The sequence below is a fragment of the Cottoperca gobio genome, chromosome 3 (genome assembly GCF_900634415.1).
Source record: "Cottoperca gobio chromosome 3, fCotGob3.1, whole genome shotgun sequence".
Taxonomy (NCBI): domain Eukaryota; kingdom Metazoa; phylum Chordata; class Actinopteri; order Perciformes; family Bovichtidae; genus Cottoperca; species Cottoperca gobio.
Genome location: NC_041357.1, coordinates 5855099 through 5882758, shown reverse-complemented (window position 1 = coordinate 5882758; position 27660 = coordinate 5855099). Strand labels below are relative to the sequence as shown.

At 41.1% G+C, this 27660-nt stretch overlaps 1 protein-coding gene across 1 annotated transcript in view; it reads left to right on the top strand.

Annotated features, from left to right (window-relative positions):
• phkb (phosphorylase kinase, beta) overlaps nt 1–27660 on the top strand; it is a 117559-nt gene that overhangs the window by 52667 nt on the left and 37232 nt on the right. Inside the window, exon 13 of the mRNA XM_029425173.1 lies at nt 161–254. Coding sequence (XP_029281033.1) covers nt 161–254 — 94 coding nt within the window. The remainder of the gene's footprint in view (nt 1–160; nt 255–27660) is intronic.

Genomic DNA, 27660 nt, shown 5'->3' with positions numbered 1-27660 from the left:
TACAAAAGGTGCATCTGTAAACATAGATTTAAAAGTCAACAGCTGCTCACAGCAAAGTACAAAAGTGAGTTAGAAAATACGCCAACAACTACATGTATAACGCCTAAAGTTATACAGTAAATGTAATATTACAATTTTGTGTCTGTGTGTGTTTGTGTAGACTTCAGGTGTTTTTGAACACCTATGGCATTCAGACCCAGACTCCCCAGCAGGTGGAGCCTATCCAGATCTGGCCTCAGAAGGAACTGGTCAAGGTAACACACGTAGTGCACACATTAATCAAGTTTACAATCCTCCATCCTCCATAAGCACTGCTGCTACGTAAAGCTTTCTGTCCTTGCACCGCTCACATGCAGTTTACGTTCATGTAGCTTGTTTAACCCATCCCTTACACTTTTTGATCTTGTGTTTTTGGTTTTGAAAATGATACATTCCACCTTACAGTACAGAAGTCTTACTATAACCCCATGCGCACATCACTCCAGCATGTGTAGGAATCCAGTGCTTTGACAGACTTGCTGTGCCTAGTTACGGTTGCTAAGATATGATTCACTGTTCGAGGGAGGGCTTTTGTCAACGGACAATTGAAACATCACTGATTGCAGAAATGTTGCCATGCACAATTAGCTGCAGTGCTTTGTTCGGTTTAAAGGCTTATCTTAACATTTCTAGTCATTCCTGTTGATCAATTTGATGGAAATTTGAGAGGAGGAAACTGAAAGACTATTGATGCCGCTCCACCACCACAACTACAGAAAATCAATCTTACAGTCAGCCAGATTACGTTTCAGCAGTTAGCTGTCAATATCACAACTTGGCTCTGTGAGTCCATCTGCTCGTCAGTCCAAGATTTCCCTGCTTTTAAGATTGTGTTGTTGATTGTCCCGTCAATCACAGCAAGGCTGCGGACCGGTTGTAGTGATTGATCAGTCCAACAGTGATTGTTCATGTTGATTAGCATAGTTGTGGAGCTGTCACTTGGTCACTCTGGCAAATTGGAGACGCATGGAGCTGAGCAGCTTCCAAATGTGTTCTCAGAAGGGTACGTTAGATGGCTCTGTAAGAGACGAGAGACTTGAGACTTTCAGGATGTTTCATTTGGAGTCACTTCTATTGTTACCTTAACAATAGTTTCACACCTTAATTTGAATACTTAGAGGTCAAAACCAGCAGATGAGTTGCTGGGATTCAGGAGCTTCTGGAGAGAATATAGACTAAAGAGCTGTAAACTGCAGTTGGATGAAACTTTGAAGAATTTAGAGATGGTACAGGATGGTTTCTGAATGAGCCTGATAAGTTTCATCGTCTACATTTTGTTCTGTTCTACAAAAGATTAATATCGCTATCCAAACGATCATAACGATCTCTGATGACACTTTCATTATAAGTCTGCTTTCTGAACAAAAGCGATGGGGATTTAATAGAATTTCATCAAATCGGAATTCACCGGCGAATCAGCTCGTCAACTTTAAGTAACAAAAGTAATTTTCAGTTCAGTCTAAAAATGATGACTTGGCCTGTAGGGAAGTGCTGCCAATCTTTTGTGGGTGTAAATAATCCAATGAGATTCAAGATTCATAAACTCTAATGTCCCTGAAGAACAATTTGCTTCACAGACAGTAGATACGCAATAAATACAATACATCGTACACAACACACAATGCATCATACACAACACAGCACAAGATTCATATCTCCTACACTGTCACCATGAATCATGGAAAAAGAAGAAGCAATGACATGATATATGGAGTTATAGTTTGTTTATAAAAACCAATAGCACATGGAGCAAAGGACGATCTGTATCTGTTCGTACTACCTTTGTGGAGACTGAACCTCCGCCCCGATGGAAGCATTTGGAACTCAACATGTAAAGGATGTTGAGGGTCCAAAACAATAGCTTGTGCCTTTGAGATGACCCTCACTTCATCAGCTGCTACAGGTCATTAAGGGTAGAACCAGTTAAGGCACAGCTTGACAATATCTTTCCAGTTTGTTCCCTTTTTTTAGCTTCTCGTTTAGAACAGTGCCCAAATACTTACCTTTGTTGCGCGGTTTCCACTGACTCACATGGTGCAGGGGCAACGGGAAGAAAAACAATAAACATTTTGTTGGTGTTAGCCACATTTATTCGGAGGAAAGTGGTCACACCAGTTAACTAATTCATCAAGGACTGGGCCATGATCTTGCTCCACACTCTGCAGAAGACTCACAATACCAGAGTCATCTGAAGAGGAGGGATGTGGTAAACTAACAGTTTATTCACAACTTCAATTCAGCCTTTTCAGGCACTTTTAAAACAATGTCCTATGGCCGTGAGCTCCACGTTGACGGTCCGGGACCCAGCCTACTGCAGGAAGAACAGAGCCAGGCCTTCACCATGTTTTTATTGTGTGACTGATCACCTGATTCTGTCCAGCTGTCTGGTCTCCAGCTGAGACACTCCCATCTCTCCCCAGCAGCCAGCGCCCTGACCACACCCCACTGCCACAACGTACAGTCGAGATGCAATACAAATGCCTTTTTTTTTTTTTTTTTACCTATTTAGACCACTCATATTGTGCACATATTTACCAATATATGCCAAAAGAAATGCAGTAACATCAATTTCCACTTATTTTTATACCATGATCCAACAATCTTTTCTACTTATAAAACAAAATATGATGTGTCCTTACGCTAGTACCAACCAATTTCAAAAAATATCATGACATCCATCCATCAATCAAACTGCAACTTATAGTGACAAGGACAAAGGACAAATCTTAGTTGGTACATGATTGCTCTGGCGTGGACAGAATACTCAACATCACATCTGTTTGATTACTTGATTATGAATAATAGAGGTACTCAGTGTCATTGAACTTTTTGTGAGTTACAAGTTCAGCACTAGCTGCTATTTCCACGCTGTCCACTCTGCTTCTTTCATGTACAGCAGAATACACCATTTGTACTGTCATATCTGTAACACCACCGCACTACCTCCTTTCCTACTTCTGTTTCACTCCCATCACATCCGTCACTCAGACCCTGCTCTCTCCTCTAGACACTCTCTCTCATCTGCGTGTGTGTTGTTTGAAGTCTACTATCTCCCAATGTTCGGTCTCACCACTGTCATACCCGTCACTCAAACCCTGGTCTCCCTGCCTCGTCTCTGTCCCTCATCTGTCATGTTGTTAATGTAGCGTCTATTCTCCACGCCACCTACTATAAACAAACAATTTCTCCTATCATCTCTCTGGCTCTGTTCTTTTCTCCAGGCCTTTCTACCCTTCTGTCCTTTTCATGCTATATCCATCACATCCACTTCTCTCTAACCCCATTTCTACCCCTTTAGGCCCTATATTCCTGCCCCCGCCCCCCCATTATGTCCGTTTGCAGCTCACAACTCTCTCCTCCAGGTCTATTGTTTGCCCTTTGAACTGTCATACCTGTTACTTTTCCCTTCTCTCCCCTCTGCCTCTTTCTACTGTGTTGTGCTCAGCCTCTCAGATGGTTTTGCAATTGTGAGTCGGAGGCGGGAGCTGTGCTGAATATTAAATCTCAGGCCCAGACAGACGTTTCTTCCTCGACAGGATCTTGTTTATCTCGGAGTCACCACCATCTCCAGTGCTGCGGGCTGCATTTGCTCACCTCGTCCCTCGCAGCCGTTTGATTGTGTTGACAACAGCTGCCTGACGATGGGAAAGTGGCAATTACATTTTGCAATGTGTTATTCCCACGTGTACACCCTAAAGCTTATCCCCTGCAAATCACTGCTTTGCCCCCAAAATAGCCTTCATTTTCTGTTCTCTCTCAGTTTCATATCTGATAGTCAATGTGGACATCTTTATGGACAACATGTTGTTTGTTGAAGACTCTGACACATCATGCTGTTACAAGCAACTGCTCGAGTCCAAAGAAAGTCCTAAAGAGACACACACAATAAAAGAGGTAAAAGGGAAATTTGGGTATTTCTCCACCTGCGTCTTATCAGTTAGTCATAACAACTAAGAGATTAGGAAAATGTCAAACAGTACAGGACGCTGATTGGTCACATAATCATGACACAAACGCATTACTTGAGGCCTGACGATATGGATTTTCTTGTGATATTGCGAGAATCCAGCTGCCGTGCAAGATAAGCAGTACAAGAATGCAAAAGTTCAAACAGTACACAGTATCTCTTCACAAAGTTCACACAGAAAGTAGTCCCATCATCACAGTTGTAGAGTGATTAGTATACCTTTATTCTACGGTGGCAGTTGATGGCAACGGCAATGTTTTTAAGTTTTGCAATTTGGAAACTCTCATTGGCGACGACGTGTAAGCAAGTTCATTGAAAGTGAACAAATGGGAACAGGAAGTCGATCTACTGTGCTACGCAGTTAGCAACGATGGCTTCAGCGGACTACTTTCTGTGTTTTGGTGGGACACAAAGCGTTTGAGATCATTTCTGTTAAACTGAAGTTTTTTGTAAAGCCGGACATTGCCCCTATGTTGTTCTTGCATTTCCGAAGTCTGTCCAAGAGGTAGTGAGAAAATGTTATTGTGACCAATTTTGGATAAATATAAAAGAAGAAGGCTCAGCTTGACAAATACTAGAATTTCTCTTTTTGTTGTTAATCGCTGTAACTAAAGAGATCCCATTCCAATGAGTACAAGGATGGGGGCAAAATCTGCAGTCTTAGTTAGTGTTTAGTGTTTTTTTTATTGTCTGTTTAGTGCAGAAATACAGACTAAAGTTCAGCAGAAGCTAATATGTGGCTTGAGTGGAGATCTGACCTTGACACGGCGTTCTTATTGAGTTCAGCTGAAAGTTATTTTTTTCACCTGGAAGTTAAGTTAAAGGGTTAAATATGAGCTTGAGACAAAAATAGGATATTGGTTATCCATAAAAAAATAGTTTCACAAATCGATCCACTTTATAGGTCTGTGGGGATTGAGTCAGAGTAGGAACCTTTGTCTGGAGGGGAAGAAAACAAGACTTTGGGCCGGAAATGACCAAAAACTATGTGTTGGAAGTGTATGGACCTTCAGCTTCTTATCTCTTAAGCTTGTTAATATTGTTAAGTAGGACATCACAGAAGCATTCAGGCATCAATGCTAGGCACCGAATTCACAGCACTACAGTTTGTGTTTCTCCCCCTTAAGACAAAAAACACAAGCATTTAAACTGAATCAAGCTAAGTAATCATTTGGCCTTATCTTTCAGTCCCTTATCCTTAATTTTACACTCACTAGTAGTGTAACAGTTGTGTTATTGTACAGAAAACCGTGATGGTACAGGGGTTTCCCCAGTCCAGTGCATTGCAGGAGAATACAAGTTTGAACATGATGATACACAGAAATGCACCAAAGTTCCTAAGCGAAGTTCGGCCCTGACAATGTTAGCCGTACGGCCTTAGCAAAACATATTAGAGGTTAGCCACAAACAAAGTGGATTTGGGGTGGAGTCTGTCACACTATGGCAGAGTGCAAAGCATCATAAAACCGGACTTTGTTCAACTCGGACAAAACGTTCTTGTTGGTCTCCCTCTGCTTACACAATCACCAAATTCTTGTATTGATCCGAATAGAACTGTCAATGACACCGAGCTAGATGTGAAAAATAAGGTTGTATTCATGCTGTCCTTCTCTTGCCCATGTGGGCTGTGCAGAGATGGAATGTGATGATGTGAATATGACGCCTTTGGCAGGATGAAAACAGTATCGGTGAATCACAGGCCTCGTTTTCAACATCTTCCACCCCTTCCTCCGGCTGTTTGCCGTGCGTAGGCTTGTCCAGATGCCCTCCACATTGTTTTTACGGGGTTCATCGGGCTTCGGATGACGCAAAAACTTCTTAGGTGAGCGCTAAGGAAAACCCTGGGGGTGTTGTTTGTGAATGGAGAAAATGCTAACGCACATCAGACGACATCACTTCGGATGAAATTTCAATCATGAATAAACCATCATTACTTTGCAAAAAGTGAAGGAAATGAAAATAAATTTACACCACAGAAATGTAAATTGTTGGGATAAAATCAATCAACAAAGTTCAGTAAAAAAACATTAATAAGAGTGTGTGGCCTTGTCAGGTACTGATGGCAGACTCGCAGCTGTGTACATAAATCTGATGCTGGTCAAGTCCACTCTCTCGGCCACTGCGTTTGAGTTTTGCTGGCGGAGATGTTTTGACGTCGGATTTATTCTGACTGTTTAGGACACGAGTGACAGCGAGACTGAGAGTGTGAGAGGGAGTGGAAGAAACAGGTAGTGAAGAATAGTTTGGAGAGAGGTGAAAAGGACCGCGAGAGATAAATATGGAGGGAAAGGAGGGGCATGCAGTATGGAGAGAAATGGACTTTATATTGGAGAGGGATAAAGATAAGGCTGGTGGCTGGAAAGAGCGAAGGAAGAAAAAGAAAGAAAGAAAGAAGAAAAAAGAAAGAAGAAAAACAGAGAGCAGGAGGGGAAGAAGAAGAACAAAGATGTAGGATAGGTTGAAGGACCAAAAGGAAAGACAGAAAAACAAAGTGAAGGACAGACTAATACTTATATACTTATAAAAATGAAGTTAGGATAGAAGGAAGAGCAGAGAGGAAGAAGTAAAAGGAGGAATGAAAGGTGAGAAGCAAGAAAAAGACAGAAAGATTTCAGACTGGATCTCATCTTGTGTCACAAATCAGTGCTTTAATTTTGAGGGGGGAAAAGTAAATGAAGCGGAGGCTGAAATTCATTTCTGTTTGCAGGGAGTCGCATGGCGTTCTCTGGTAAATGGCTTTCAATTGGTCAAATTTAGCTCAGCCGTAATCTCTGGGGGCAGACGCAGCAAGCAGGTCTGCTGCAAGCCACAGCCCAGTCATCCTGCCAGCTGGAAAATGTCCATAGCACGGGTCCAAACAGATGTCTCAATTGGTTCATATCAACACTTCCTGTAAATCATTTTCCCACACTTCTTCTCTGTGAAGATGGATTTCTCGCTCCTTTTTGCCAAAAACAAAAAAAAACAAAGGCAAATAGACGCGATGCCGTTCACAAAGCGTATATATTTACAGTATAACCACCTTCGGGGCGGTATACTAGAACAGCACAAGGTAAATGCTGTCATGAATTGTACTTCAGTGTTATTACATGGTACTCTTTCTTTCAGGGGTGGCCGTCTCTACTCTCTCCTCGTGCAGAGATTAAGAGTCAAGGGTTTATGTATTCTAATCAGTTTTGCTTTTCGTAACAGATGTGTGCCATCTATTTATGAAATGTGCCCTCTTTCATTAGTCAGTGTGTGTGTGGTTTGTGCACGCGTAGTAAACATTACTGTTTGTTTTTCCTGTTGACAGAGCGCCACAAGAACACACAGGCAAACCGACTGTGTTATTAGGCCGGAGGACTAAACAAATAAGAAAAACTGCTTCCTGCCTCCGTCCCTGCCCTCCGCAAGTCAGCCCTCACCTGCTTTATGCTTGTTTATTGATCATCTTTGATTACAGTTGGCGAGTGACGCATGGTGCAGGGCGACGGGAACAGATGGCTCAGGTAGAATCAGTTCAAAGGTAAACTGCTTTGCATAGCACACTGTAACTGCTTTAACCCCATTCACTGAGATTACCAAGTGAAAACAAATGACACATTAATCTGACAACTGAGCAAAGCTAAATAAAATATAGGGCCTGATCAACCCTGAGCTACAGTATACTATCCTACACTTACTGACGGCTGACTTTGTACTAGACAATTAAAGGGGGCAATCAGAAGTTTTTTTTTGCCTTTCTTGGAGAGGGTTAGGATGTGAAGGATCGCTCCCACTTGATATCTGTCCGCTAAGTATAAAAACTATAAAGTGTATGGCGTAGTTTATATAGCTTTGTGGTATAAAAGTGAATACAAAAATTGCAGTGGTGGGTTGTGCATTTAGTAGTGGACGATTCCCTCTGACCTTTCAGGGGCTCTGCATTGTTTTAACTCCAACTTATGTTCAGGTTGCTTGGAAACCTCAACCCAGGCAGAACTAAAACCAAAGTACAAGGTTACTATCGTCAACTTTTCTAATGGAAAACCAAAACAGAGTGAGTTGAGTAGAGCCGTGTCGTACCATGCAGTGGCAAATGCGCCATAAGAGGGGAGTTATATGGTCAAATTGGACATCCTGTGTTATTATCACGAGGGTTTCAAACAAGATGGTTCTTTTCCAAAGGCATTATTTTGTCAGGTCAAGTCAGTAGTCAAGTCTATAAATGATTCAGAGCCTGTACTGCTGTATTACAGGATTAAGACACCGGGGATAAGGATCAGGATACTATACCACAGGTTTGCAGCCATTGCAGAACCAAAGGTGGACAGGTGATTGGATGGGATTGAAAGGATGAGGCTTTGCTAAACAATGAATCCTCACTGTAGGTTAATTCATTGTTTGGTTTGGTTTTCATGTTGTTTTTTATGGTAATAAAAAGGATAAAAATAACAGAAGCTGTATTATTTAGGAATATCTTTTTTTTTACTGGCCCCAGACAAGCCTTTCACAAACAAAGGCTGTGCTGATAGCAGTGCTGAGTTGTTGGTTTCCAGGTGTAGACAAAGGTCCTTTTGCCTGCTGCACCTTGAGTTGGCCTGCAACACAAGATTTCCTTAAAATGCCTTTTGGCAACAGACTTATCTCAATCCTATTTGTGAGTTAGTGTAATAAGTATCATTTTGTTTTGTGACTGAGTGTTGATTAAGCCCTGTTTCTATGTTAAGTTATTGGATATGCTTATGGTAAAAAGAAATATTCAAATAAACTTGACATGGTGGCCTAGCCCAGTCTTTCTCAAAGAGTGGTCCGCGGATGACTGGTGGTCAGTGAGTATAGTGGTAAAATGTCACATTGAAATTAATATATATCAGGTTTAAAGTGTTTTCAAACTGTTAAAATGACGAGTATAGACGTGAGTGTAGACATAGATGTAGCCTAGTTATGTAGGTTTGTTTTACGATTCGTACGTCCATACATGATCTGTGCGGTGAACTGACAAGATGATGGATGGCTGTAGACAGGGTCAGTTAAAAGAAAGTTAAATCAAGATCTGACGCGACAGTGAAGGTGCATTCGTCAGATGCAGGTGATTCAGCAGCGACAACAAGTGGTCGTGGGTTACTGAGTCCCAGGAGAGCGGTTCGCCGTCCACCTCCACCCGGCTGAATGAAAGCTGTGAAAAATCTTTGCTTGCAAGTGGAAAGTCAGCGCTAAAGTGAAGAGAAAGTAGCACAGCGATTAACCAAATCAAATGTGGAGTTTTTGGACTGGAGATGAAGAGGATCCCAATCACACTGTGTTTTGGCTACGGGAGTCGGTGGCGACGAGGCTATGAAACCCGCCCAAACTCAAGCGGACTGTTGAGAGTAAACACAAGGATTACTTTGGGAAAACCTTCAGGCTGTTTGGAGAGAAAAACGTGATGAATTTAAAAACAACATGACGAAGGGACCTCACAGTTTGCGTTATCTCTCAGTAGCAAACGTGTTGCTGTGGTCACAGAAAGATTCATATTAGGCTGTCATTTGTAATATATTGTTGGAGTGGTAAGCAGCCTATTGTTTTTGGATATTTGGGGAGTTAGGTGGTCATGAGTGTTTTTTTATTGGTTAAGTGGTCCATGGTCTGAAAAGCGTTTGAGAAACAATGGGTGATAGACCAAATGTCTGCTGGGTCCACATGGGACAAGAAGGGAACCAGTGAACCTTTCAATTGGTCTTGCTGGGTTTCTATTGTTTTTCATGCATATATAAATGCCCAAGGCAGACTTAAGTGTGTGTGTACTATTCGTCTGTATAAACACACACTTCACCGATTGCCTAAACTGCGTCTTAACCACTCCTTTACGAGATGTCTCGAAGTTAATATTAAATACTCATTGAATTGCTTTTTTAAATTTGCTAATGTATGAATAAATGAATCTTATTCCATTGTAAGTCAGATGAGAAACTTGGAGGCAGAAGTCGGAGGTATTCAGTGATTTCATTAATGATTGGAGCAGTTGTACGGGTTGGTAGCAGAATCTCTGCCCTTTTTGATCCATATGACCTTTTGCTGGTCACCGAGGAACCTCAGGCTAACAAAGCACAAAGTTCTGCTTGGTGGCAATCGGAGGTCTTGCCTCTTGGGTACAGTGTTTTACATATTCAATATTCTGGCTGGTGGGCTCGAGTTGTCCCGGCAACACATTATTTCTTATTGTGTATATTTGAAAAATAGGTAGGGAACAGCTCCACAATTGGTAGTTTAAACATGCTGCTACTTGAATCAGAGCATATCTCCAGGTCTTATTGATCATAAAATAAGTCTGACAAAGTCAGGGAAATTTAAAACCCTCAACGTATTAAAATCATTAATAATTATATTTATATACACGCAAACAGATCGTCGTTGGGCAGAAGAAACCAGCTCTAAACACAAAATTATAAGTTTATATAGTGAATTGTTAGCAAAACACAAGCTTGTTAACACATCCAGCAGTTTTGCGAGGCAAACCTTAAACATGAATTAGAAGTTGTTGTGTTCGTGTCCACCCCATGATGTTAATACAATCTGAACTCTAATTATACTGGAGAAATCTCTTTAGCTGCTAAGTGCTCGCTAGATCCACCGCTAATCAATATGCTTTGTCAGTCAGTTGTCCGGAGCGGGCGGCGGGGGGGGGGATGGCAGATTAAGGTGCAGCAGGGTGACTCGTCAGCTTATCTTAGCGTACGTAGTGGGTAAAAGCTAGCACGCTTTCTGTCCAAAGGTAACAAATCTGCCCACAGCACCTCTGAAGCTCACTAAATTAAGAAGTTCTATTTTGTTAGTTTGACGTAATAATGCATTTAAACCCTTTTTAACCCAAGAGTCCCTGCTGTTCGTCCTGTTCAGTCTTATGTAAGCCAATTCGGCTGCTGCCTGTAGCCTTAAGTGAACAGATATGAAAGTGGTTATTAACACTTTTTAAATCGAGAAAGCCAAATAACTGCGTTCCCAAAATATTTTGATTATAAAGATATACATTTTAGCATTTTTAGTTTATTTTATTATGTGGTTTAGCTTACAGCGAGTTTAATTACATAAGTTTTGAATTACAATGAATTGTAAAGTCTTTAGTTTTTAGAGCATTCAAACTTCTTCATTTTAAGTTATGATCTTTAAGGCAAATTGTGCATTAAATATTTAGGTTGATTAGGTTGCCGCAGTAATATTGGTTTTATGGTCTATGACAGTATATTTACATGTTTTGTTATGTATGTCACAGGTAAATGTACCTCCTCAGTTCAGCTCAATGATATGCTGTCTTTCAGCTGCCAACCCCACTGTCACCCAACAGCCAAGCTTCCCTCTTGGATACATACTGTACACTGTTAGATACCGTTCAATCTATGAGTTGGAGTGCCAACAGCAGTGATTTCATGTTGAAGTGATTGCAATTAATTTGGGCATACCCAAAACATCTCCAGCCATCTGCTTCCCTGCAGTTTGCCATACAGGGAGAATCCCTCAAGAGAAGCTGATTGAAACTCTTAGCGTGTAGGTTAATGTGTAGTGGACACGGCTACTAGAGCCAGGCAAGAAACATTTTAGTCACATGATATCTTTTCTGAGAGGCTTTAAGAGAAGGTCGCAACAGCAAGTCTGGTGTTCATTCTAAATCTGCTTCACGGTGTAGACATCTTCTCTTAAAAAATTCCATTTCCTTTTGCCCACTTTATTGATAATATAGCGGGGGGGGGGGGGCTGTTGTAAGATTAGTGACTTATAGGTCAGTGGTCGACAGCAACTATTTTAATCGAGGGTTAAACTGTCATTTGTCAGGACTGTTTAAAACTCCTTAAATATAGACATAGATTTCTGCTTTATATCATATCACAGAGGTGGAAAACTATGCGACCTCCTGACCTCTGATGAGGTGCCCGTAAACAAAAAGGGCTCCGGACCCCACACTGCTCCCCGGGCGCAGTGTGTAGTATAATAGCTGCTCCTGCTACCAGGATTAAAACTAGGCTTAAATGCAGAGACTACATTTTCACCTGTGTGCGTGCTGGATGCTGTGTATATGTATTATAAAGTGATTTGAATCCTCCATTCATTTTCATATAAACAGGGAATATATTTGGGTTTTGGTACACGAACAAACAAGACATTTAAAGACATTCACTTTGGACTTTGGAGATGAACTGGAGATGCACATTTATCACATTTCGGCATTTTATGGACCAAACGATTAATCAGAAAAATAATCGTCAGTTAATCGATAAGGGAAAATAATGTGGAGTTGCAGCCGATTACATGTTCTGATAGATAGATAAATCTCAGCAGAACTTTAATGACCTTTGTTCAAATTGCAACTTTGCTTAAAAGCTTACATTTTATTTTCATTTAGTTAGTGTGAAATCCACTACGAAATGTTAGATTTAGCCCAAGATGTGCTCCATCAGGACGGTGGCCGGCACCATGGGTACATACCCATGGTCCAATATGCATTTATTAATCACCTTTTTCGAGGTTCTGAATGAAGCCCCTGTGGTGGAAACGCACCATCTTTACATTTTCTCGCTTTCCTCTCTGACTCTGCATCGTTTGTTTCATTCTTGCATGATGTTTGTAGGGGGCCTCTTTAAGAAACAGTTCATGTCATTTTCCTCTCTGCGGCTGCACGGTCGCCTGCCGCCGGGGTTCGAATGCGTTGAACTGAGGAGAGGGAGTACTTTCTTCTGTGTATACATTATGCATTTCCATATTTCTTCCTCTTCCAAAGGAGTCCTTGGCTGCTCAGAACCAGAGCTAATGAGGGAGTTGCATTGCAGCAGTTTAGAAGCCATTGCTGACTTCCATTCATCAGGGAGATTTGTGTTCTTTCTCTACTCTTGATTGATGTTGGACAAGGTTGTTGGCTAAAACTAGCTCTATAGAATAAACAAAATGGCTCCAGATTTCTGTGTGTTGATGTTGTGTGTTGTGTGGTTGTGTGTGTGGTGTGTGGCTTATTTGGTGTATTGTTTATCCTTGTGTGTGTTGAGTGTGTGTGTGTGTGTGTGTGTGTGGTGTGTGTGTCGTGTGTGTGTGTTGTGTTTGTGTATTGTGTTTATTGTGTGTGTGTGTGTGTGTGTGTGTGTGTGTGTGGTGTGAGAGAGAGAGAGAGAGAGAGAGGAGAGAGGAGATGAAAGGCACTGACTGTCCCTGTGAGTAACAAGCCGCTGCATGATTCCCAAATTTCCTGAAATACCGTCAATCAGCGCAATGAAGATTGATCCCTCTGCGCATAGCAATAACACAAACACAAATTTGTAGACGTACAAATGTACATCTACAAATAAAAGAACAAGAAGATGAAAAGCACCAAAGGACCCCACAAGGGGGAAAAAAGGGGGGGGGGCATTTACATGTGCATAAAGATAATGAGTACACACAACTCTATGAAAAGGAAAGAAAGAATTGCAGGTTGTTAACACACATAAACCTATCATTAATAAAAGTAGTAGTAAAAAGGGACCACATTTAAATGATAGTCAATAGGTTTCTTTCTTTGCTGAACAGATAATAGTGATGGTTAAAAAAAGAAAGAGTAAAACATTAAGGGTGTCTATTTCCAGCACATTTTCTTCATTTGCATGTGGATTTATTCTGTGTGATGTATTAGGTGCTCCACTACAAGACAAACCACTGTGCTGTCTTCTTGTCTGTGTTTTCGGTGATGGTCACAAAACCCAAAAAGGTTTGAGATTATGCAGAGAACAATCTCTGAAATGGATTGTTTCCTCTTTCTCCTTGTTCTGTATTTCTCGCCCTGGACTTCATGTTGTTTTCACCCCCTGCTTTCACAATGCAGGCAAGGAGTGATGTGTTGACTCCATTCTGGCAAATAGTGACTGTATGTTGTTGTTCTATATGCTATACAAGCGTTCCCTTGGACAGGCTCCTCGAGGCCATTGTTGGTTCTATTGCTTTAATTCTGGTTCTTCCCTGATGTTTCCTGATATTTAAGGAGATGAGCCTGCTAGAAAGCGTTAATTTATGTAGTATACCAGAACATGAAAGCTTTTATTTTTATTGTATATTTTATTGTGTTCTTTTATATGACAAGTCATTGTTTGCAGTTTTATTACTAAAATCTTGTGTTTTTTGTTCCAGCTACACTTTTACAATGTTAAGAACATAACTGTTAAGATTCATTAAACGGGGTGTCTAAATTATGAAAATATATAAATAGTTAGCGAGATCCACTTCTTCTGTGATCACCTTTCACAATAAAAGCCTTAGACATATAGGATTCGCAGGGCCACATCTTTTTTGCAATTTCCGTGTCGTTTATTCGTCACACCCCCGCTGTGTAAAGGCATTAAGCCCGCATTATGCTATTTTCAACAAAGTCAGGAAATAGACACAATATATCCAACTCCAAAGCCTCCTTTTTTTGTGCAAAAGGACATTTTGGGAACCCAAATGTAAACTAATATAAAAACCAATACAGAAAAGTCAGTTCAATGGCAAACTAACACAGACCTCCTTAACTGTGACCTTAATAATGGAAATACATTGACAGAATGATTATTTATTTAAAGGAAAACTCAAGTCACACACCATGTTCACAGGTCTATCTTTTTGGTCACAATATATTTTTAACAAAACCTAAGAAGTTTAAGCTTGGGCTGGGCAGAGTAGTAGTTTTGTTGTGTGTCATTTTGGTAAAACCTTTCAAATCTAATGGAGTTAAATAGCATGTTTGTCGGGGAGATATTTTCAGCTGCGGATTAATCCATATTTGGTGCGCTAATAAGATATAAATATAAGAACTAAACGTGAAATAGGAATTTGAATTGTGAGATAAACTCCATTGAAACAAAACCTCAACGAATGATGTCTACAGGGCAGCAATAATGGTCTATGATATATTGATTAGTCTTTGAATCATTTAGTCTGAAGCCAAAAATGAATTGACAGAGCACTACTTGGTATGACCATAAGTCATAGTCACTATTACGATGGTATTAAGCAGTAAGGTGATATGAAAAGGAGAAGAAATCCTCACATTAGAGAAGCGGCAACCGCAAATATGCAGGATTAAAATTAGTATCTACATATTATTAAAATAGTTTTGTGTTATTTGACTTATGAAACAAATTAATCATAAATGTTCATGCTTCTCAAACCCTTTTTTCTGTATTCACTTCTCATTTCATGTCCATTTTCAAACTATCTCCTGTGTGGGCGGATAGCGAGGAGAAAAAAACGCCAAGTAGCAAACTCCTGTTTCTCTCCATCTCTGGCTCTTGCATCTCCTCGCTCTTCTTAATTCTCAGCTCCTTCCCCCCAGTCGAAGCGCTCCCACGTCTTCATCAACCTTTGTTGGTTATCAGAGTTTACTTAATAATTGTGTCGTGAGAGCGGAGGCGCACTAACACAGGCTATGGTCATGTACAAGCGAGGAGTGAGTTGAATTTTAAACCACTGTCGATCCCCCCCCGCACTGCTCCACATATACACAAAATCCAATCTCATTTTCCGCTTTGCTTTATGGGCATGGATGTTAGATGTACAGCATTGCCAAAGCAAGGACATTAATTAATTGTATTTATTACATGCAAGAATGTTACAACCCACAATCTAGTGTCAATCCATAAGATTCAGTCATGGTTGATTGGCGACACTCGTTTACTGGAGGTAACAGCAAACCACAGGTCTCAGAATACGGGGGGGGCACCAAAAAACAAGACTATGGGCGTTTCAATAAAGAGTCAGGCAATAATTGCCTTTTCCACAATTCTATGATCGGGATATTCTTGCTGCACACGAATTGAGTTGCGCCAAAAGGAAAGTAGTAGTAGTAGTAGTGCGTTCGCCGCAAGCTCTTCATTTAATCTTTAGCAGTTAGTTTTAAAACTGACCGATTGTCAGAAAAATGACCGTCGTGTTTTGTAGAGGCTTTTTTGATGGACGACAGTGGTCACATGGATGTCATGTGTGAATACTCCAACTCGTGTTTTGCGTGTTAGGCAATTGGCAGTAACTTAATAACGCAGTTCTTTCTGTGAAATGTCGGACCACAGACTCCATTTCAATAATACTGCAAATATATAAATGCTTGCAAATACGTCATGGGCCTAGGCTCAATAAACATGGTGTTACCCATTCAGCGGACAGATAGGGGACATTAACAGACATGTCTTTAAATGCAACCACTGATGCAATGTATGCCACATGTACGTCCAATTGTTATCTATGTGTTCTCTGTCTCTTTCACAGGGTCCCATAGAGAATGATGTGTAGTGATTCAGTGGCCCTGATTGCCAGAGAGCCAAAGGTACTGTGTGTGCGTATGTTACATGGTGTGTTTTTTAATGTGTTGCAGGCAGGGGTATTATCAGTGCTGTATTGATGGGAGCTCATAAAGCTGGAGCTCACTCTGACCTCTCCATCCATCCGCACTCTCATGTGAGGTGGGTTTCGTGTGAGTTGCGTGGGATACACGTGTAAGAGTGTGTGGGTGTGTCGGGTCAAACAAGTCAAGACTCTTGAAGCTTGTAACCTGTAGCTTCCAATTCACCGTGCTGGCAAGTCCATAAAGGGACTCATGCATCATCTTTCTCACTGAAGTCAATCATGAACAAATCGACACTGCGGTTTCAATAACTGCTCAAGCTTATAAATGAATAAATATTTACAATAGACCCAATTTACATGAGTTTATATTACAAGAACACAAGGCCAATGATGTATTCTTCTATTGACACAGATAATATGTGCTTGAAGGACTAACAGAATCAAGAGTGCAGATTCTACAAAGGTGGGGGCCATATGTAAACATAGATTAAAAGTCAACAGCTGTCACAGAAAGTACAAAAGTGAGTAGAAAAAACGCCAACAACTAGCATGGATAACGCCTAAAGTGATACAGTAAAGTAAAGGTAATATTACAATTTGTGTATGTGTGTGTTTGTGTAGACTTCAGGGGTTGTTAAACACCTATGGCAAGAACCACAGACTCACCAGCAGGTGGAGCCTATCCAGATCTGGCCTCAGAAGGAATGGTCAAGGTAAACACACGTAGTGAACACATTAAGCAAGTTTACAATCCCTCCATCTCCATAAGCCATCTGCTGCTCGGTAAAGCTCTTCGTCCTTGCCACCGCTCAATGCAGTTTACGTTATGTAGCTTGTTTAACCCCATCCCTTACACTTGTTGATCTTGGTTTTTGGTTTTGACAATGAATCATTTCCCATTACAGTACAGAGTCATACTATACCCATGCGCACATCACTCCAAGCAGTGTTAGGCATCCAGTGGAGTTGACAGACTTGCTTGCATAGTTACGGTGCTAAGATATGATTCCACCTGGTTCGAGGGAGGGCTTTTGTCAAAACGGACAATTGAAAATCACTGATTGCAGAAATGTGGCCATGCACAATTAGCTTGCAGTGCGGTGTTCGGTTAAAGGCTATCTTAACCTTTCTAGTCATTCTGTTGATCAATTGATGGAAATTTGAGAGGAGGAACTGAAAGGAAATGATGCCGCTACACCACCACAAAACTACAGAAAATCAATCTTACAGTCAGTCCAGATACGTTTTCAGCCGGTAGCTGTCAATATCACAACTTGCTATGTGAGTCCCATTTGCTCGTCAGTCAAAGATTTCCATGCTTTTAAGATTGTGTTGTTGATTGTCCCGTTCAAATCACGCAAGGCTGACGGACCGGTGTAGTGATTGATCAGTCAACAGTGATGTTATGGTGATTAGCATTATTGTGGGCGTCACTGGTCACTTCTGGCCAAAGTGGAGGGACGCATGGAGCTGAGCGTTCCAAAGTGTCTCAGAAGGGTACGTTAGATGGCTCTGTAAGAGCCGAGAGACTGAGACTTTCAGGATGTTCATTGGGAGTCACTTCTATTGTTACATTAACACTAGTTCCCACACCGTAATTTGAATTACTTAGAGGTCAAAACCAAGCCGATGAGTTGCTGCAGGTTCAGGATGCTTCTGGAGAGAATATAGACTAAAGAAGCTGTACCACTGGCAGTTGGATGAACTTGAAGGAATTTGAGATGGTACGGATGGTTTCTGAATGAGCCTGATAAGTTTTCATCGTTACATTTTTGTTCTGTTCTACAAAGATTAATATCGCTATACAACGATATAACGATCTCTGATGAACTTTCATTCTAAGTCTGCTTTTCTGAACAAAAGCGATGGGGATTAATAGAATTTCATCAAATCGGAATTCAACGGCGAATTCAGCTCGTTCAACTTTAAGTAACAAAAGTAATTTCAGTTCCGTCGAAAAATGATGGGACGTGGGCCTGTAGAGGAAGTGCTGCCAATCTGTTGTGGGTGTAAATAAATCCAATGAGATCAAGATTCCTAAACTTAATGCCCTTCTGAAGAACAATTGCTTCACAGACATAGAGATACGCAATGAAATACCAAGACACGTACACACACAACAATGCATCATTACCACAAAACTAGCACAAGGATTCATACTCATCTACACTGTCACCATGGAATCATGGAAAAAAAGAAGCAATGCCATGATATATGGGAGGTATAGGTTGTTTATAAAAACCAATAGCACTACTGGAGCCAAAGACGATCTGTTAGTGTTTGTTCGTACTACATTTGTGGAGACTGAACCTAAGCCCGGATGGATAAGCATTTGGAACGCAACATGTAAAGGATGTTGAGGGTCCAAAACAATAGATTGTGCATTTGAGAGGACCCTCACGTCATCAAGCTGCTACAGGTCCATTAAGGAGAACAAGTTAAGGCACAGATTGACAATATCTTCAGTTGTCACTTTTTTTAGCTTCTGTTTAGAACAGTGCCCAAAATACTTACCTTTGTTCGCGCGGGTTCACTGACTCACATGGTGATGCAGGGGGCAAAGGGAAGAAAACAATAAACATTTTGTGGTGTTAGCCACATTATTCGGAGGAGGAAAGTGGTCACACCAGTTAAAACTAATTCTCAAGGACTGGGCCATGCTCGTGCTCCACACTTGAAGAAGACTACAATAACCAGAGTCATCTGAAGAGGAGGGATGTGGTAAACAACCGTTATCACAACTTCCTAAAGATCAAGTAAACCTAAAGACTAAGTAACCCTAAGTAACTAAGATAACCCGTAAACCTAAAGACTAAGTAAACCTAAAGACTAAGTAAACCCTAAGTAAACCTAAAGACTAAGTAAACCTAAAGACTAAGTAAACCTAAAGACTAAGTTGACCTAAAGACTAAGTAAACCCAAAGAAACACATTTGACGGCACCTTGGCTCTCAGGGAGCAAGTACAACAGTGCAGTCTGTTTATTTGTCGAGTGGTTTCACAGCGTTTGTGAAGGAGAGAGAGAGAGTAAGCTCGAGAACACATTTGAACCATAATGCCCATCTGCTCCCAAAGTTTATAACATCTTAGTGTGTGTGAGCGGAACCTGGCACAGAGACTAAGGACTAATTACTGTTCCAAGGTCATTTTCAGGCTGCATGTGTCCATTAGAACTCATTCTGAATCACACACACACACACACACACACACACACACACACACACACACACACACACACACACACACACACACACACACACACACACACACACACACTCTGGCAGATTGGAGAGTCAATCCAAGGTTTGCCATTTGCCGGCTTGTGTTTGTGGCTTTGAAATGACTTGTAAACGGAAGAAATTGGCAAAATCATCAAAGATGTTTTAAAACCCAATTATGAAATAACTTGATCAATAATGTAATAAAATATCCTGACTGATAATGTAATAAAAACTGTACCTGTAATGTAATACACTGGGTGGGAGATTTCTTTTTCTGATGATGATTTAATATTTTTGACAGATAATGTAAAAATAAAGTAGGTTTTTTTTCCTGCAAATGTAAAGTCTTTTGAAGAATTAGAAGTTTACAACAGATGACAGGGTGGTATGTTGTTATGAGGAAAAGCGTTCAAGGATCATCCATTAGACCAGAGTGGATCTTAGTGAGACACCATCAGAAGATGACAGAAGCTGCGGAGGACGGCTAACGTTACACAATGATTCAATCTCTACAGAATGTTCTTTTTCATCCCAGTCAACAGTCATCCTCATTGAATGAAGCGTCTCCTTTGCCTCACCTGATCTTATGACATTTCTGCATTCAAAAATGGGTTTCAAATCGAATTGAAATAAAAAAAAAAAAAGTTAACCTTTTACCATTTTGAGAATTTGATGACAGTATCGGTCACGTTATTAAATCATTGAATTTTATTACCTCCGATCAAAGGGGGTCAGGTTTTTGATTCGGTTAATTTGTCTGTCTGTCAGCAGGATTACAGAATAACTACTGGCGTGATTTTCATGAAGCTTTGTGGAAGGGTGTAGCATGAGCAGAGGAAGAACCCGTTTTGGAGTGGATCCGAATCCCAGGGCAGATGGAAACAACCTTGGCAGAGGTCTACGCTCTCTGAGTACCCTTTTAGTTACATTTTTGATCAGGTTAAGTGCAAATATAAAACGTTTTCAGGCGTTATTAATTGTCAGTAAATGAAGGCATCATCCAGAATTACATACCCACAAACACACACACACACAAAGAGAAAACATCATGTCTACAACTCGATGTTCATACATGTATGTGGCAAATACACACACACACACACACACACACACACACACACACAAACACACACAGTAGCAGTAATCCGGCCACTCATCTTCCCCAGCCTTCCCGGCTCTCTGGGCCTGATATCAAACAGGGCCGCTCCGACGAGCCCAGGCCGCTCTTGCTCTCTCCGTGGCTCACCTTTAATATCAATTGATTTTTCTTTCTTACTTCTGCTGCTTCACTCTTAAGAATTCTCTTGTGGCGAATAATATTTCTGAGCTGAGTCCTGGGAGCAATGTATCGCTTTCTCAGTCAGGGCGCCTTACAATTACACCGACCAGCGGCATGCAATCCAATTCTTTACCTGGTTCTTCTCTGCTGAGGTGATGCCACCCTCCATTTGTCTTCCTCCCTCTGTGTCAGTGTTTCCATCCCCGCCTCTACCAGTTTTCTTTTTCCACCATGTTGTGAGACTGGAAGCATTTCCTTAAATCAACACCCCTCCCTCCTCCAATTGTGCTCAGCTCATAACTGCGACTGATTCTTGACATGGTCTCGACATTATTACCACCAGATGACCTTTTGAAAAGATCCAACTTTAAAAACGTACACAAGAGACATTCCTCTCCTGCAGACCGGATTGAAAATGACTTAGCATTTCTTTCATGTTTTTTTTTTTCCCAACGCTAAACCCCTGACACTTTGAAAAACCCTCATCAAAATATGAATCTCTGAGCTGCACAGAGACCAACTTCCCGAGGACGATACAGAGCCCGGAGTCATCCGTCTGTGCAGGGGCATGAGAAGAAGGGATTATATTTCATTCAAATAGTTTTTCTTTTCGGTTTTTTTGGTGGCGGATAAATTCCCTCGCTTGCTTTTTAACTTTATGAAAGTCTTTGAATGTTTTATTCCTTTGTGATGTGTTGTTCGCTTGAGGCTGCCTCCCTCATGCTGCGCCTTGCCAGCCGACACACTGGGAGGGATCTGACCTTGAAACGGCGTCTTATTGAGTTCAGCTGAAGTTATTTTTTTCACTCTGTAAGTTTAATTTAAATGGTTAAATATTGAGCTTGAAGACAAAATAGGACTATTGTTATCCATAAAAAATAGTTTCAATCAATCGATCACTTTATAGGTCAGTGTGGGGATTAGAGGCAGAGTAGAACATTTGTCTGGAGGGGAAGAACAAGACATTTGGCTCGAATATGACCAAAACTATGTGTGAATGTGTATGACCTTCAGCTTCTTATCTCTTCAGCTTGTTATATATTGTTAAGTAGACATTCACAGCAGCATTCGGCATCAATGCTAGGCACGCATTCACACGCACCTACAGTTTGTGTTCTCCCCCTTAAGACAAAAAAACACAAATGCATTTACACTGAATCAAGCTCATGTATCATTGTCCTTATCTTTTCAGTCCCTTATCCTTCATTTTACACTCACTAGTAGTGTAACAGTTTGTGTATTTGTACAGAACCGTTATGGTACAGGGGTCCCAGTCCAGTGCATGCAGGAGGAATACACAGTTTGAACATTGATACACAGAATATGGCACCAAGTTCATAAGCGCAAGTTCTGCCCTGACACTGTTAGCCGTACGCCTTTAGCAACATATTAGAGGTTAGCACAACAAGTGGATCGGTGTGCGAGTCTGTCACACTATGGCGAGTGCAAATGCATCATAAAACCGACTTTGTTCAAACTCGACAAAACCGTCTTGGTTGGTCTTCCCTCTGCTCCAACAATCACCAAATCTTGTATTGATCAGAATAGACTGTCAATTCACCGAGCTAGATGTGAAAATATAGTTGTCTTCATGCTGTCTCTCTCTCTGCCCACTGTGGGCTGTGCAGAGATGAATTGCTGATGATGTGATATTATGTACGCCATTTGCAGGATGTAAACATGTATCGGTAAATCACAGCGCCCTCGTTTTCAACATCTCCCCCCCCTTCCTCCGTGCTGTGCCGTGCGTAGGCTTGTCCAGATGCCCTCCACATTGTTTTTACGTTCATACGGCTTCGGCTGGACGCAAAAACTCTTAGGTGACGCGCTAAGGAAAACCCTGGGTGTGTTGTTTGTGAATGGAGGCACATGCTAACGCACATTCGACGACATCACTCGGATGAAATCAATCATGAATAAACCCTCATACTGTTAAAAGTAGAAGGAAACTGAAAATAAATTTACACCAGAAATGTAATTGTTGGGATAAAATCAATCAACAAAGTTCAGTAAACAACATTAATCACGAGTGGTGAGGCCTTGTCAGCTTCCTGATGTGCAGACTCGCAGCTGTGTACATAAATCTGCTGCTGGTTCAAGTCACTCTCTCGCCCTGCGTTTGAGTTTTGCTGGCGGAGATGTTTTGACGTCGATTTACTTCTGACCTGTTTGACACGAGTGACAGCGAGACTGAGAGGGTGAGAGGAGTGAAGACAGGTAGTGACAGAATAAGTTTGAGAGAGAGGTTGAAAAGGAAAGCGAGAGATAAATATGGAAGGAAAGGAGGGGATGCAGTATGGAGAGAAACTGGACTTTATATGGCGAGGGATAAAGATAAGGCTGGATGGATGGAAAGACGGAAGGAAAAAGAAAGAAAGAAAGAAAAGGAAAGAAGAAAACAGAGAGAAGGAGGGAAGGAAAGAAGACAAAGATGGTAGGATAGGTTGGAAGGACAAAAGGAAAGAAGAAAACAATAGTGAAGGGACAGACTATATACTTATATACTTATAAAATAAGTTAGGATAGAAGGAAGAGAGTAGAGAAGAAGTAAAAGGAGGAATGAAAGGATGAGAAAGCAAGAAAAAGACAGAAAGATTTCAGACTTGGCTTCTCATCTTGTGTCACAACTCAGTGCTTTTAATTTTGAGGGAAAAGTCAAATGAAGCGGAGCTGAAATTCATTTCTGTTCTGCAGGGAGTCGCAGCAGCGTTCTCTGGTAAATGGCTTTTCACTTTGTCAAATTTAGCTCAGCCGTATCTCTGAGGGGCAGGACGCAGCAGCCAGGTCTGCTGCAAGCCACCGCCAGTCCATCCTGCAGCTGGAAATGTTCCATAGCACTTGTCAACAGCATGTCTCAATTTGTTCATATCAACACTTCCTGTAAATCCTTTTCCCACCTTCTTCTCTGTGCAGATTGGGATTTCTCGCTCCTTTTTGCCACAAAGGCCACATTAGACGCGATGCCCGTTCACATAAGCGTATATATTTACAGTATAACACCTTCTGGGGGTATACTAGAACAGCAAAAGGTAACTGCTGTCATGAATTGTACTTCAGTTGTATTACAGGTACTCTTTCTTTCCAGGGGTGTGCGTCTCTACTCTCTCCTCGTGCAGAGATTAAGAGTCAAGGAGTTATGTATTCTAATCAGTTTGCTTTTCGTAACAGATGTGTGCCATCTCTATTTATGAATGTGCCTCTTTCATTAGTCAGTGTGTGTGTTGGTTTGTGCACGCGTAGGTAAACAGTACTGTTTGTTTTTCCTGTGACAGAGCGCACACGCACACACAGTGCAAACCGACTGTGTTATTAGACGGAGACTAAACAAATAAGAAAACTGCTTCCTGCCTCCGTCCCTGCCCTCCGCAAGTCAGCCTCACCTGCTTTATAGCTCTGTTTCATTTGATCATCTTATACAGTTTGGCTGAGTAAGCATGGTGCAGGGAGACGGACAGATGGCATGAGTAGAATCAGTTCAAAAGTAAACCTGCTGTTGCATAGCACACTGTAACTGCTTTAACCCATTCACTGAGATTACCAAGTGAAAACAAATGACCATTAATCTGACAACTGAGCAAAGCTAAATAAACTATAGGGCCTGATCCAACCCTGAGCTACACGTATACTCTCCTACACTACTGACGGCTGCCTTTGTAACTAGACAATTAAAGGGGCAATAGAAGTTTTTTTTTGCTTTCTTGTCGAGGGTTAGATGTGAAGATCGATACCACTCTGATATCTGTACGCTAAGTATAAAACTATAATTGTATGGCGTAGTTTATATAGCTTTGTGTATAAAAGTGAATACAAAAATTGCAGTGGTGGGTTTGTGCATTTATGCTAGTGACGATTCCCTCTGACCTTTCAGGGCTCTGCATTGTTTTAACTCCAACTTATGTTCAGGTTGCTTGGAACCTCAACCCAGGCAGAACTAAAACAAAGTACAAGGTACTATCGTCAACTTTTTCTAATGGAAAACCAAAAGAGTGAGTTGAGTAGAGCCGTGCTGTACCATGAAGTGGAAATGCGCCATAAGAGGGGAGTTATATGGTCAAAATGACATCCTCGTGTTATTATCCATGAGGGTTTCAAACAAGATGGTTCTTTTCCAAAAAGGCATTATTTTGTCCAGAGTCAAGTCAGTAGTCAAGTCTATAAATGATCAGAGCCTGTATTGCTGTATTACAGGATTAAGAACCGGGGATAAGGATCAGGATACTATCCCACAGGTTTGCGCCCTTGGCAGAACCAAAGGTGGACAGGTAGATTGGATGTGGATATGAAGGATGAGGCTTTGTCTAACAAATGACTCCTCACTGTAGGTTTAATTCATTGTTTGGTTTGGTTTTTCATTGTTGTTTTTTATGGTAATAAAAAGATAAAAATAACAGAAGCTTTATCATTTAGGAATAATCTTTTGTTTTAACTGGCCCAGACAAGCCTTTCACAACACAAGGCTGTGACTGTAGCAGTGCTGAGTTGTTGTTTTCCAGGTGTAGACAAATGTCCTTTTGCTGCTGCAGCACTTTGAGTTGGCTGCACAAAGATTTCCTTAAATGCCTTTTGGCACAGACTTATCCAATTCCTATTTGTGAGTTAAGTGTCATAATGTATCATTTTGTTTTGTGACTGAGTGTTGATTAAGCCCTGTTCTATGTTAAGTTATTTGATACATGCTTATGGTAAAAAGAAATATTCAAATAAACTTGACATGGTTGGCCTAGACCAGTCTTTCTCAAAGAGTGGTCCGCGGACGACTGGTGGTCCGTGAGTATATTGGTAAAATGTCACATTTGAAATTAATATATTATCAGTTTAAAGTGTTTCTCAAACTGTTTAAAAATGACGAGTATAGACGTGAGTGTAGCATAGATGTAGCCTAGTTATGTAGGTTTGTTTTACGATCTTACGTCATAAATGATCTGTGCGGTGAACTGACAAGATGGATGGATGGCTGTAGACAGGGTCAGTTAAAAGAAAAGTTAAATCAAAGATCTGACGCGACAGTGAAGGTGCATCGTCCTGATGCAGGTGATTCAGCAGCGACAACAAGTGGTCGTGTGCGTTACTGAGTCCCAGGAGAGCGGTTCGCCGTCCAACCTCCACCCGGCTGAAAGCTGTGAAACTCGGCTTGAACGTGGAAAGTCCAGCGCTAAAGTGAAGAGAAAGTATCACAGCGATTACATCAAATGTGGATTTTTTTGGACTGGAGATGAAGAGGATCCCAATCCACACTGTGTTTTGTGCTACGAGTCGTTGGCGAACGAGGCTATGAAACCCGCCAAACTCAAGCGACATGTTGAGAGTAAACACAAGGATTACTTTGGGAAACCTTCAGGATGTTTTGAGAGAAAACGTGATGAATTTAAGAAACACATGACGAAGGTGACCTCACAGTTTGCGTATCTCTCAGTAGCAAACGATGTTGCTGTGGTCACATAAATCTCATTATTAGGCTGTCATTTGTAATATATTGTTGGAGTGGTAAGCAGGCCTATTGTTTTTGGATATTTGGGGAGTTAGGTGGTCCATGAGTGTTTTTTTATTGGTTAAGTGGTCCTTGGTCTGAAAGAGTTTGAGAAACACTGGTGTAGACCAATGTCTGCTGGGTCCACATGGGACAAGAAGGGAACCAGTGAACCTTTTCAAATTGCGTCTTGCTGGGTTTCTATTGTTTTCATGTCCATATATAAATCCCACGGGCCGACTTAAGTGTGTGTGTAATATTCGTCCTGCTATAACCACACACTTCACCGATTGCCTAAACTGCGTCTTTAACACTCCTTCTACGAGAGTTCTCGAGTTAATATTAAATACTTCATTGAATTGCTTTAATTTGCTTAATGTATGAATAAATGAATCTTATTTCCATTTTAAGTCAGCTGAGAAACTTGGAGGCAGAAGTCGGAGGTATTCAGTGATTTCATTAATGATTGGAGCAGTTGTACGGGTTGGTAGCAGAATCTCTGCACTGATCATATGACCTTTTTCTGCTTCACCGCTGAACCTCAGGCTAACAAAGCACAAGTTCTGCTTGGTGGCAACTCGGAGGTCTTGCCCTCTTGTGTACAGTGTTTACATATTCAATATTCTGGCCTGGTGGGCTCGATTTTCCTCCGGCACACACATTCTTTCTTTATTGTGTATTTGCAAAAATAGTTCGGAACAGCTCCCACAATTGGTAGTTTAAACATGCTGTACTTTGAATCAGAGCATATCTCCAGGTCTTATTGATCCATAAAATAAGTCTTGACAAAGTCAGGGAAATTTAAAACCTCAACGTATTAAAATCATTAATAATTTATATTTATATACTACGCCAACAGATCTTCTTTGGGCAGAAGAAACCAGCTCTAAACACAAATTTATAAGTTTATATAGTGAACTTGTTAGCAAAACAAGGCTTGTTAACACATCCAGCAGTTTTGGAGCAACCTTAAAATGAATTAGAAGTTGTGTTCGTGTCCACCCCATGATGTTTAATCCAATCTGAACTCTCATTATACTGGGCGAAATCTCTTTAGCTGCTAAGTGCTTCTCTATATCCACCAGCTAATCAATGACTTTGTCAGTCAGTTGTCCGGAGCTGGCAGATAAGGTGCAGTGTGACTCAGTCAGCTTATCTTAGCGTAAGTATTGGGGTAACAGCTAGCCCGGCTCTGTCCAAAGGTAACAAAATCTGCCCACAGCACCTCTGAAGCTCACTAAATAAGAAGTTCTATTTTGTTCGTTTGAACCGTAATAATGCATTTAACCCTTTTTAACCCAGAGTCCCTGCTGTTTCGTCCTGTTTTCAGTCTTTATGTTAAGCCAATCGGCTGCTGCCTGTAGCCTTATAGTGAACAGATATGAAAGTGGTATAACACTTTTTAAATC